We start from the raw sequence: 12,779 nt of genomic DNA, 5'->3' as shown, positions 1-12,779 counted from the left end.
TCTCATAAAGACGTCTTTCTCTTCTTGTCTCAACATTTTACCTTTGCTTTTCTTTTTCGTATACAACACTATTTGTGTACATATAAATTATATGTATACTTATATAATTTTTTTAATAATTAAAGAAAGGCTTAATGCAAAAATAAATGTTCAAATTATATCTTAAGTTAACTTTAAGTGTTTAAAGAAATTTTTGCTAAGAATATGTGTCTAACATTCCTGACGTTACACTTCTAGGTGCCTATACTGTAACGATTATTAAGTTCGGCTGTTATCTGATATGTTTCTCATTTATATATATATATATATATATATATTTAAAATTATTTTTAAAAAAAGTTAAAATATTATTTTAAAAATATTTTTTAGAAAAAATTTCTCACCTCCCGCCTACACAGAAATTTCCCCCCTCTTCAGTTGCATTCAGAATCCCCTCTATCGTCCGGATAAATACATAAAGTTAACTTAGGATGAGAATGATAAATTTGGGATTAAGGTTAGTAATTTAGGTATTATGTTTAGGAATTTAAGTTTGAATTTATGGATTTAGGGGGATTTGGACGACAACAAGAGCGATGGTCGACAATGGAGGTCCAATGACACGTGAGTGGCTTTTTAACGATGACAAAGGAGGTCGATGATGGCTATGCCAACTAGTAATGGAGTTGAAATGAGAAATTTTAGGGTGGCATAGTTTTTTTGTAATTTTAGAAAATTTTAGTTTTTTGGTAGAATTAATAATGTTATTAAGTTTTTAAAAAATATATAAAATTTCAAAAAAAAATATAAATATGATATGTATCACTTAACAATTTTTTCAATGGTCATTACTACATAAGCACCTAAAAGTACAACGTCGGAAACGTAATTACCTAATTTTAACAAAAAAAACTTTAGGCATATAAAATTAATTTAGGGTATAGTTTAGACATTTATTTTTACATTAAGTCTAAGAAAATAAAATACAAATTTTAAGAGGATATTAATGTCATTTAACTACCGAAACAATATGATTATCTGTTTATTACTTATATGGTTAACTATATAACAATTGAAAATTTTACAATATTTTCTTTAAAATTTTTATTATAGTCAATTTCATGGGGATTTGCGATGATTCTTTGGAGACGAGTCTCTAAGTGATGGTGAAATTTATGATGCAATATTTTACACTTTGTATAACTCGTGTCTTTTTTTATATATATAATTATTGATAATAGATTTATTAACCGATCAATTCGGATTAAGTATTGCAAAGATGAGAGTAACCATTCTAATCTAATTTACTTCATTCGTAAATGTCAAGATTCGAATCTCTGATCTTACTTAAGGGAGACTATTTTACACTGTTGGGTATAACTCATGTCTTCAATATTTCATAATAATATTTTAATTTTAAAATGTTCATTCTAACCTTTTGGTACTAAAGTGATGTTTCTCTTTAACTGAATAATGTTTAAACGCTATTTACGTTATAGTAAAAGCGACTGTTACATTCATGATTATATTAACCGGTATTAGATGTTTCTTTTTCTTTTTGAAGAAACCGTTATTAGATGTTTTCTTTTTCTTTTTCTTTTTGAAGAAACCGTTATTACATGTTAAATGTTTAAACAAGTATAGTAACGGTTTTTTTTCTTTTCAAAATGGTAACAATTTTTATTATTATAATCTATTAATAACATATCATAATTTATTATGTTGAGGATAAATCAAGAGAGTGTTAAAGCGTTACATTCTTAAATTTTATATATTTTAAAATTTTGTAATATCACATTCCTTTTATGAGTCAACTAATTGTGTGATTATAATAGTATAGCAACTATTTATATTAAACTTTTTCATATTAATAATTTCACTCTCTTTGAGAAGTTTACTTTTATGAAGATAGTATGGAACCGATAATGTAGAACGAAAATTTTCATTCAAAAAGCACTTTTCAAAGGGATGATCAAATATCGGTTTGATGTATGGAATTGTGCGTTTATGATTGATTTTAGGGAATTATTTATTACCGTGTTCAATATTCTAATTTATAAATTTATAAGTGGTATTATATGTTTTAAAGACTTTCAATCATTTGACACTGAACACTCAAATATTATGTAGTCTCTGATGCTTGAACCTGCAAACTCTAAGAATAACAACCATTCCTTTGAGCATTGAGGCAACTTGATTCGTGCTCTTTAAAGTTAATGTTTTGAGTAATATGAATGAGCAAATGATAAATGATAGCGCTACTAAAGAAGATTTTTTTTATCTATTAAGAATCTCTGAGTGTTACTACTTAGCAGAGGAAATGAAAGGACAATTTATCATAAGAGATGTGTTAAACCTCATTATAAATTACTTGAGATAACATTTTTAATATTTTAACTAATATTTTAGTTTCTTTGAAGTATTTGGAAAAGTTAAAATTTTCTTTTGAAAGAAATAAAATCGTAAATAATTGATTAATATATTGAGTGAGATAAAATGAGTTTCATAATTATTGAAAATTATGTGTATTAATTTTAATAATTAGTAGCGTGTAAAGATTTTGAGAATACATATGTCAAGTGTAACACTCTAATCTGACCCAACCTAAAGTAGAGAGATTCAAGTTTCCACATAGTCACCAAATTGACTAATCAATTTTTTTTTTCAAAATCGTTTACCTAAATCATAAATGCATAATCATACTATCAAGATAAAAAAAGTATAAGTTTATTTGTAAAATATGGAGCTCCAAATAGTACAACTTGAATAACCGTAATGAGTTTAACAAAATATAATTATGACTGAAATAAGACATAAGATTAATGAATATGCATTCTCACTACAATAAATGAAGATGTACTTTGAACAACGAGTGAATGGAACTCTGACTCAACAATATGCTCTATGAATCTCCACCTAAGAAAATATAAACAAAAACACAATTTAAATGTTTTGTAATGAGCTCAGGGCAACAAAACTAATTTGGGTAAACTACACGGGAGACCACCAAACTATGGTCAAAAGTCAATGTGACCACCGAATTATTTTTTTCTCAATCAGACAACTAAACTTTTTAATTGATTCAATCAGACCACCGCACCGTTAATTTTTAACAGATGTGGTGACTTGTCTGTTAATAAATTTGTATAATTATATATTTGGTCCTTAATATTTACATATTCTATCAGTTTAGTCACTATTTTAATCCAATTAAATAAAAATAACTATCCAATTAGAACATGACACGTGTCAATACATGATTGAAAGGTTTTATTTATGAATTTTAAATTATTTAATTCAATGATTTTTTAACCAATCAATTGAAATGGAAAATAGAAGAACAAAGATGCGTTCAGGGAGAATCAAACATGTGATTGTGGGGGAGAGGAGTAATCAGGCAACCAAACCATTAGGCCAAAGCTCCCCAATGGTTTTAACTTACAACAATTCATATTTGACTTGTAGAAGTTTATTAATGATAAAAAATTAAACAAATTATTTGTTTAAATAAATAATTTTTTCTTTAACCGTTAATCGAACCGAAATTTATTTGAAAATTATTAACCGAACCGAATTAATTGAATTTTTTTCTTTAACCATTAATCGAACCGAAATTTATTTGGAAATTATTTACCGAATTAACCGAATAAAATAAATTATTTTTTCTTTAACCGTTAATTGAACCGAAATTTATTTGAAAATTATTAATCGAACCAAATTAACCGAATTTTTTTCTTTAACATTAATCAAACCGAAATTATTTGACCGTTAATGGGACAAATATTTATTTGAAAATTATTAACCGAACCAAATTAACCAAAATTTTTTCTTTAACATTAATCGAACCGAAATTATTTGACCGTTAATCGAACCGAAATTTATTTGAAAATTATTAACAGAATTTTTTTCTTTAACCATTAATTGAACCGAAATTATTTGACCATTAATCGAACTCAAATTTATTTGAAAATTATTAACTGAATTAAATGAATAAAATAAATTATTTTTCTTTAACCGTTAATCAAACCGAAATTTATTTGAAAATTATTAACCGGACCAAATCAACCGATTTTTTTCTTTAACCATTAATTGAACCGAAATTATTTGTGTAACACCCCCAACCCGTACCCGACCCGGATACGAGTTTGAGATGTCACATTACCTTTTTAAAGCATTATTCTTAACAAAATAACAAAACATTTGAATTATATTAAGAAAATACGATAATCTACATATATATATATATATAGGTTTATACAAGGTTTACAAAATACTCAGAGCATACACAACTTAACCTTCTATTACATGCCGACACTGATTTACATAACAAAATAACATACTATTAAGTTGCTTCTGATCTGATAGTTGCAGGAGTAATGTTCTCGATCGTCTACTTTATCGAATCCTACGTGTGCAACACTCACACGCTAAGTCATCGACTTAGTGAGGCAATATAATAATAACAATAAAATATAAAGAAATTGCCAAAATGAGATGGGTTGCAATAATAATATGAATGTAATCAATGCAATAACCATAAACATATTCTTTCACATAGACTTATCAAATTTCACATTCATAAGTTCACATTATTAAGTTCATTAGCCCATGATACCATATTGAGAACCTAAGGTATGTGAGTATTGTGAGGTTGTGCACTATGCTGTCACCACAGCTCGTATAATTGCACCGAAGTGCCACATAGAATTGCACCGGAGTGTAGCGTAGAATTGCACCGTAGTGCCATATAATAATGTCCATAAGGACCACATATCATTCTTTAAGAATCATATACATATACTAGGGATCAAGTATGTGTCTCACAAGACTTCACACATGTTCCAAAGAATATATATATATCCCAAAGGACCGCGTAGACCCTCTACCCTTGGCATGCCAACTATACCTATAGTTCTTACCTACATAACATGGGCTTTCACAATTCACATAATTTGTATCACGTAGACATAGTATTTTCATACCTTTATCACATAGACATATCATTTCCTGCATATTCATGTCACATAATGCATATGGTATAAACTCATATCATGTTTCATAATATGGAATGTAATCATGTATCAAAATATTGAATCTAGACTTATCATAAGTCTAGAACTGATTATAATACTATATTCATGCTATGCATATGCACTCACCTAGATTTCTTTGTCTTTCCCTCGATCGATCCTACTTGTCGATTGTTCCAGAACTCGATTAGGCTCAATATCTACATAAGCATAATTTTCAAGATGATTATCAGATGACTAAGTCTTGAAATTAACCTCTAATAGCCTAAACAATTTAAGGAATTGATAGTTTTTTTTATGGGGGAATCGGTTCCCCCCCTGTGGGGGTATCGATTCCCCTCTAGCATTCTGGAAATTCATATTCGTTTGAGGGGGAATCGATTCCCCTTGAATGGGTACCGATTCCCCTAGCCCAGAAATCCCATTTTGAGCTCGAAAATCACCTTATTTCAGCTCAAACCTTCCTATTTTACTCCCTTTAATATTCCTAACTTTAATACACATACTTAAACTCATTTCTACTCTATAATCACTTCTTTAAACTCCAAATCTAGTCAATCCTATGTAATTGCAAAAATTATACTAGTTTTGCAACATGTTCAAATTCCTATTCTAACACTTCCTATCCCTTAATGAACTTGATGACAAGTCAAATCTCACTTCCAATTCTTATTATGAACTCTAATCCAAGATTTCACTTTTCTACTTCTTTTCTTTAATTCTTCATATACTTCTCATCTTGAGGTTTTAAAACAAAGTAAACTTCCTTTAAGCTTAACTATTGCCTAATGGTCATAAATCAACCATAAATTCATCAAGAAATTCACTAACAATAGATCTTACCTTTAGCTTGGGTCTCACGTATGAAGAAGAAGAAAGAATAAGAGAACTCTGAAAGCTTGTTTTGATTTCATATACTTCCACGTGGTTAAATATAATACTAACCCCAAATAATTATCTTACTATAAAAAGACCATTTTGTCCTTCTAATCCTCCTTCTTTATAATTCAATCCTACACAAAATAACTCAAATAAGTCCTTGAACTTTTCCATCATTCTACTTTAATCACCAAATTCTGAAACTTTACAATTTAATCACTAACCCGGTATGGAGGATGTTATAATTTGACCGTTAATCGAATCGAAATTTATTTGAAAATTATTAACCGAATAAAATAAATTATTTTTTCCTTAACCGTTAATTGAACCAAAATTTATTTGAAAATTATTAACCGAATCAAATTAACCGATTTTTTTTTCTTTAACCATTAATCGAATCGAAATTTATTTAAACAAATAATTTGTTTAATTTTTTTTATCATTAACAAACTTTTACAAGTCAAATACAAATTGTTGTAAGTTAAAACCATTGGGGAGCTTTGGCCCAATGGTTTGGGTGCCTGGTTATCCTCCCCCCACAGACACAGGTTTGATTCTCCCTAAGCGCATCTTTGTATTTTTATTTTCCATTTCAATTGGGTGGTGACACGTGTCACCACCTGATTGGTTAAAAATCATTTAATTAAATAATTTAAAATTCATAAATAAAATCTTCCAATCATGTATTGACACGTGTCATATTCTAATTGGATAGTTTTTTTATTTAATTGAATTAAAATAATGACTAAATTGATAGAATATGTAAATATTAATAACCAAATATATAATTATACCGATTATTAACGGACACGTCACCACATCTGTTAAAAATTAACGGTGCGGTGGTCTTATTGAATCAATTAAAAAGTTTGGTGGTTTGATTGAGATAAAAAATAGCTCGGTGGTCACATTGACTTTTGACCATAGTTTGGTGGTCTCCCGTGTAGTTTACCCAAATAATTTTAGTATGCTACATAAACATGTCGGCAAGTATAGTCAGAGAAGTAATATCATCAATACAATACAATCCAAATCACACAAACAAGCATCATGATGTAGTCCGATCATCACATAGCATCGGAAACTCACATCCCTCTAAACTATTAACATTAGTACTTTGGATGAGGTTTGAGTCATATATGTATCAAGAACGAATATCCATTGGTCCACAATTATCAAATACTTCAGGTGAGACTTGGATTACACATGCATCATGAATGTACACCCAATTAACCTATTCCTCTAAACTATTTCGAATGAAGTCTAAGTCATATAACATTAGAACATCACCTAGCTAGTTTGAAAGAATTTTCAAAGATGGAAATCTTGGAGTTCCAGCCTAGAGACAGTTGAGATGGGTACATTATCGAGCATTTGCAAACTGAGCCCACTGGTCTTTTCATTTTCCAAGCAAAGGCTCTTTACATTTATAATTGCCATTATGGTGTTGGAGATGTATACGGGGAACTAACGTGTGGGAACCCACATTTCAACTTCCATTATTTGCCTTCAATAATTCATTTAGAATGTTTGTGTGGGCTCTTTTATATGTTGATTGATATTATACAAGTTGTCAAGGGTGTGTACTAGATTCCAAAACATTAACAAATCACCTCTTTTTAATTTAAACAAAAACCAGACCAATACTCTCTCATCATCTTTTATTTTTCTTGGTCTACTAACAAGAGGGACCCTTTGATTTTATTAACGTGTGACAGTAATGTCAATTCTACTAAAAAAATCAATCTTACAACTTTGGGATAAGGTTTTAAACAGCCCCATAATGAATAACACCATATTTTTATTGATCGAAGTCGTTTTATTGAAGTTCCGTCTGCAAGTCTATGGTCTAATTTAGTTGCTTGGATGGTTTCATGGATAACGAACAGGCAATTGAAAAGGAAAAGAAGAAGAAAAAAAATCTCTAACATCAATTATAAATATAAATAAAATCAATTACATTGTGAACAAGCACATATTTTACTCCTATATCACACCTAACAATCACCACACATTTCCATGATTTATGGAGGCAGGCCCTTTGGTGACACCTCTTCAAGACTCACTTACTAGGAGCTAGCAGAATCAATTATTCTTAATGTACATAGACATAATTCATGATAAATCTATATATGCATATATTTATATATGTATATGTAATTTTAAGATCCTTAAACCAGTCTGTTCTTGACTTAAGCAGTTGTTGACAAGGGGATTAGTGGTGACTTCCCTTCATTAAGTACACTTGATGAAGATGAATATGTTTATCCTTAGCCTTTTCCTGGGTAAAAAGAGTGATTGTAACATGCTTGAGAAGCCATTTTTGTAGTGTCATCATGCTGCCTGCTAAACTTTCTGCTGAATGAACTGTATTTGCCTTGCCTGTTCTTCCTTCTGGGATGTGATGCCTTTGGGATGAAAACTCCAGTGCCTTTGCTTTCTCTTCTGCAGATTTGCTCATAGACATATGGAGATTGTGTTGCTGGATACTTTGCTCCGGAGAATGTCTGCAATTTTTTTGACAAATACAAACTCAAACACCAGAAATTGCAGGAGATAACATGTTATTTGATGTGAATGAAAGGTTTAAAAACCTGGAAAGAAACTGAAGGACATCTTGAAACTGGGTCTTCATCGCCACCATCATCATCATCCATGATTAGCAGAGAGATCCGCTTGCTTAAGTCTGCAAAAAACAGATCATCTTCAAGCTCAACAGCCAACTCCATTCGAGCTTGGGGCAAGAGTAGTTTTTGGGAGTAGGTTTATTTAGGCAAGATTCCAAGAAAGGAAATATTTAGTTTCTAAATATTGAGACTCATCTTCCGTGCCATGATACGGAGGGGTTATATAAATAAGAAAGTGAAAAGGAGATGGGGTTGAGTAGGGGAAGAAATGCATGTGGGATGATGGGGTCTTAAATGGCAGTTAGCCAATCTGGCTAAAGTCCCCACAAGAATCATGAAGCGATGTTATGATGTTATCCGGTAGGAAGAAATAGATAAAGGAGTAGCAGCAAGCAAAGCAAAGCGATAATATCCCACACCCAGATATCTAATCATCTCCGACCATTCTTCGGTGTAACACGGTCAGCCTCACTTTCTCTATCCTTTTTTAAAATCTCAAAGGTATGGATAAGGATTCATAGTCCCCCAATCTCCCAAAATGCACTACTTGCAACCCAAGTGAATGAACCTTTTACACTTAACTGGTCTCAGCTGGTATCTAGCTAGCTAGATATTGCTGTCCTTTTTGTCCAGGCTTCAGCAAAAGGACAGTCAAACTTGGTAATCAGAGGATCTAAGAACTTCTTGTGGGGCATATAGCCTTAATTTCTTTAGAATTTGAGGGTTGAGAGTTGTTTTTTCCAGCTCCACACAATTTGAAGGGTCGTGTGTCGATGCAACTAGCTTGTTGTAATGTATAGGTTCATCATTCAAGTTGCGAGTAAATTGTGTTTATAGTCTTGACATTGATTGATCATTTCATTGTCATCTTCGTTTTCTTTACTTACATAATTTGTAAAATTGCAAATCATGCATTCCCATTCTATCAGAATGTATTAGCTCTATTAATCATATCCCAACGTCAGAATTTTTTTTGTCAATCGATTATAGAATCATTTGAAAAGAAGATGATGGGTTAACTTTTAAACAATCTGACATTGTTGTTATTATAATTATCAAAACGATTAACGGAAAATGAATATGGTGGAATAAAAATAATAAAAGATACTAAAATTTACGTGGAAAATTCAAAAGGAAAAAACCCACAAACAGAGGAGAAGAAAATTTCACCATGTTGAGAAATAAAAGATTTGATTCATATGTTAAATCTTAAAACTCTAATCCATACTTTCTATTTATAGGGATTACACCCTTACCACTGATTTGATTGTAACTTCATAGGCTGATCTAAAAAGAAATTAGGTCATAACTTCAACGGTTGTAGTGAGAAAATATAGTTCGAGGTTGTCGTAATCGATTTTTGTTCGGGTGCGAATTTTTTATTTGGTGGGAAAAGTGATGTGAATAAATAGTTTTTAAAATGTTTAAGGAGTCACCATCGGCCTTTTGGGTCAGGTAGGTCGAATACCTAAAAATTATCTTTTAAAAGAATTTTTAAGAAAACATTAGTTAAAAGATAAAATGGTCTACGTTTTAACCAAAAATTCGTTCTTTTTAATAATAAAAAAGGGATTTGTGGTCGATTACGTTTGAGGAAGGATTAGCACCCCCACAACGCCCAAAATTGGTACTCATTAATTATAAATTGTCTCTATTATTGAAAATTCTAAAAATTCAAAAATATATTTAATTCATAATCATGTTATTTCAATTTTATTAATATAATTTTAAGAAAATATATTAATATATATTTTTATTTTTATAAATAAGATATTTATTTACTTAGAAATATCAAAAAAAGGACTTCTAGGTGCTTTAAGACAACTCATTTCTTAATATTAAAAAATAAATAATATTAATATAACATTTAAAATATAATATATATAATTTATAAAAGTAAAATATTTATTTATTTAAAAATATTAGAAAATGGACATCCAGTTGCTTTAAGACTGTCCTTTCTTAATATTAAAAATAAATAAATATTATGAAATTATTATATGGTATTTCATATAAATATTAGTGAATAAAATATAAATAATAAAAAAATAAAGTACTAATTTAAACATATTGAAAAATGAATGACAATATAGAATAAAATTGTATTAAATAATGACTAAAATGAAATAATTTAAAACTGTGGAATTAAATTGTAAAATATATAAAATGAATGATCAAAAATGAAAGTAATTAGAATATCAGTGATTAAAATATAAAATATCTAAGTTAAAGGCCCTAATTCTAAATGTTATGTAATATAATAATTAACAATGTAATTTAACCATAATAATAATATAGGATTAAAATAATAAATAATAAAATTATAGGGGACTAAAATAAGTATTTACCCTAAAGATATATAAACACTGATAATGAATAAATTATAAGTAAATAAAATTCGGAAACAAAATCAAAATGCATAAAAAATTCAATTCCAGTGACTAAAATAGAACTTTATAAAACCTGGAGTATTGCGGGTATGATTTTTCCATAGGAAAATTATGTATATACCCCCTACCCAAAATGACACCGTTTGGGAGGGGTATATAAACCTCGAATGGCCGGCCCTTCAAGCCATTCTCCTCATTTCCTCTCTTCTTATTCTCTCTCTAACTGAGAGAGAATAAACAAATGATCTGCCCTCTCTCTAAAAGTCTCCGGCCGGAGGGAGACTAGTCACCGGCCGCCCGCCTTATTCCACTGCAGACCACCACCGCTGACCACCACCCACGATGGTCAAAAATTACAAAAATACCCCGATTTGTATATCTCACCAACATAAACGGGAATCCGACCTCCCCTTTTTCTAAAATTTTCCTGAACCTCGTAGATCTAAAATTTTACCTTTGAAATTCGGTGATTTCAGACGACTTTTGGGCTCTGGTAAGTTCTTATCTTCTTCGTTTTTGTTTTCCAATTGGTTAATGGTTGTCGAATGTTGCTGTGTTGGTGTTGATTTGCTCTCGGTGGTTGTAGTTTTTGCTCCGTTTCATGTTAGTTTTTATTTTTGTTGTCTTCCCCTCTGTAGTTGTTCGTATTTCTTCCTTGCTGTCCATGTCCTCTTTATTTTGCAGGGAATAGCTGGTGAACCCGACGTGAATCGGAAGTTACTTGCTAGGTCTGATACGGAGAATAAATTCTCACGAAGACGTTGCTTTCACTCCCACTTAAAAGGGACAAGCTTGATTATAAAACTTATGTTATGCAATGTCAGTGTTGTGTGTGAGGAAAAATATTCAAACCTTTGATAAACAAATAAATAATAAAATTTAATACCTGAAAATAAAACATTAATAAAAAATAAAATAAAATAAAATAAATATTATGAAAATCATAAGTAATAAAAATTTTGAAAGAAAATAATTAAAAATTAAATAAATATGAATCTTTAATTTCTAACTGATAGAGACAATTTATAATTAATTTCAAAGCTTGACCAATCCCAGTGGAGTCGCGAAGCTGTCGTAACCGGTTTTTGCCCGGGTACGAATTTTTTATTTGGTGGGAAAAGTGATGTGAATAAATGGTTTTTAAAATGTTTAATGAGTCACCATCGGCCTTTTGGGTCAGGTATGTCGAATACCTAAAAAATATCTTTTAAAAGAGTTTTTAAGAAAACATCAGTTAAAAGATAAACTGGTCTACGTTTTAACCAAAAATTCGTTCTTTTTAATAATAATAAAGAGATTCATGGTCGATTACGTTTGAGGAAGGATTAGCACCCCTACAAAGCCCAATATTGGTACTCATTAATTATAAATTGTCTCTATTATTGGAAATTCTAAAAATTCAAAAATATATTTAATTCATAATCATGTTATTTCAATTTTATTAATATAATTTTAAGAAAATATATTAATATATATTTTTATTTTTATAAATAAGATATTTATTTACTTAGAAATATCAGAAAAGAACTTCTAGGTGCTTTAAGATAGCTCATTTCTTAATATTAAAAAATAAAGAAATATTAATAAAACATTTAAAAAATAATATATATAATTTATAAAAGTAAAATATTTATTTAAAAATAATATATATAATTTATAAAAGTAAAATATTTATTTATTTATTTAAAAATATTAGAAAATAGACATCCAGTTGCTTTAAGACTGTCATTTCTTAGTATTAAAAATAAATAAATATTATGAAATTATTATATGGTATTTCATATAAATATTAGTGAATAAAATATAAATAATAACAAATAAATAAATAAAGTACTAATTTAAACTTATTGAAAAATAAATGACAATATAGAATA

The 12,779-nt window shown here is 29.4% G+C and overlaps 1 protein-coding gene across 2 annotated transcripts; it reads right to left on the bottom strand.

Moving 5' to 3' along the window:
- Window positions 1–7,800: 7,800 nt before the first annotated feature.
- LOC120184628 lies at window positions 7,801–8,899 on the bottom strand. Of its 2 annotated transcripts, XM_039189042.1 has the most exons (3): window positions 8,643–8,899; window positions 8,483–8,610; window positions 7,801–8,395 (listed from the first exon to the last, which is right to left on the bottom strand). In XM_039189042.1, coding segments are annotated over exons 1-3 (366 nt in total). In that variant the 5' UTR covers window positions 8,644–8,899; the 3' UTR covers window positions 7,801–8,158. The 2 variants fall into 2 exon arrangements, with proteins under 2 accessions (XP_039044973.1, XP_039044972.1); XM_039189041.1 differs by lacking the exon at window positions 8,643–8,899 and having other exon boundaries at window positions 8,483–8,635.
- Between the last annotated feature and the right edge of the window lie 3,880 nt (window positions 8,900–12,779).

This window comes from Hibiscus syriacus, unplaced genomic scaffold, assembly GCF_006381635.1.
Source record: "Hibiscus syriacus cultivar Baekdansim isolate YM2019G1 unplaced genomic scaffold, ASM638163v2 tig00112925_pilon, whole genome shotgun sequence".
Classification (NCBI taxonomy): Eukaryota; Viridiplantae; Streptophyta; class Magnoliopsida; order Malvales; family Malvaceae; genus Hibiscus; species Hibiscus syriacus.
Note: the sequence above shows the minus strand (reverse complement) of the source record. Positions and strands in the feature narration are given on the sequence as shown.

Coding starts and splice junctions, on each gene's coding strand:
- LOC120184628 (XM_039189041.1), bottom strand. CDS start 8,617: ATGGAGTTGGCTGTTGAGCTTGAAGATGATCTGTTTTTTGCAGACTTA. Junction 8,396..8,482: donor GTCCTTCAGTTTCTTTCCAG/GTTTTTAAACCT, acceptor AAAAAATTGCAG/ACATTCTCCGGAGCAAAGTA.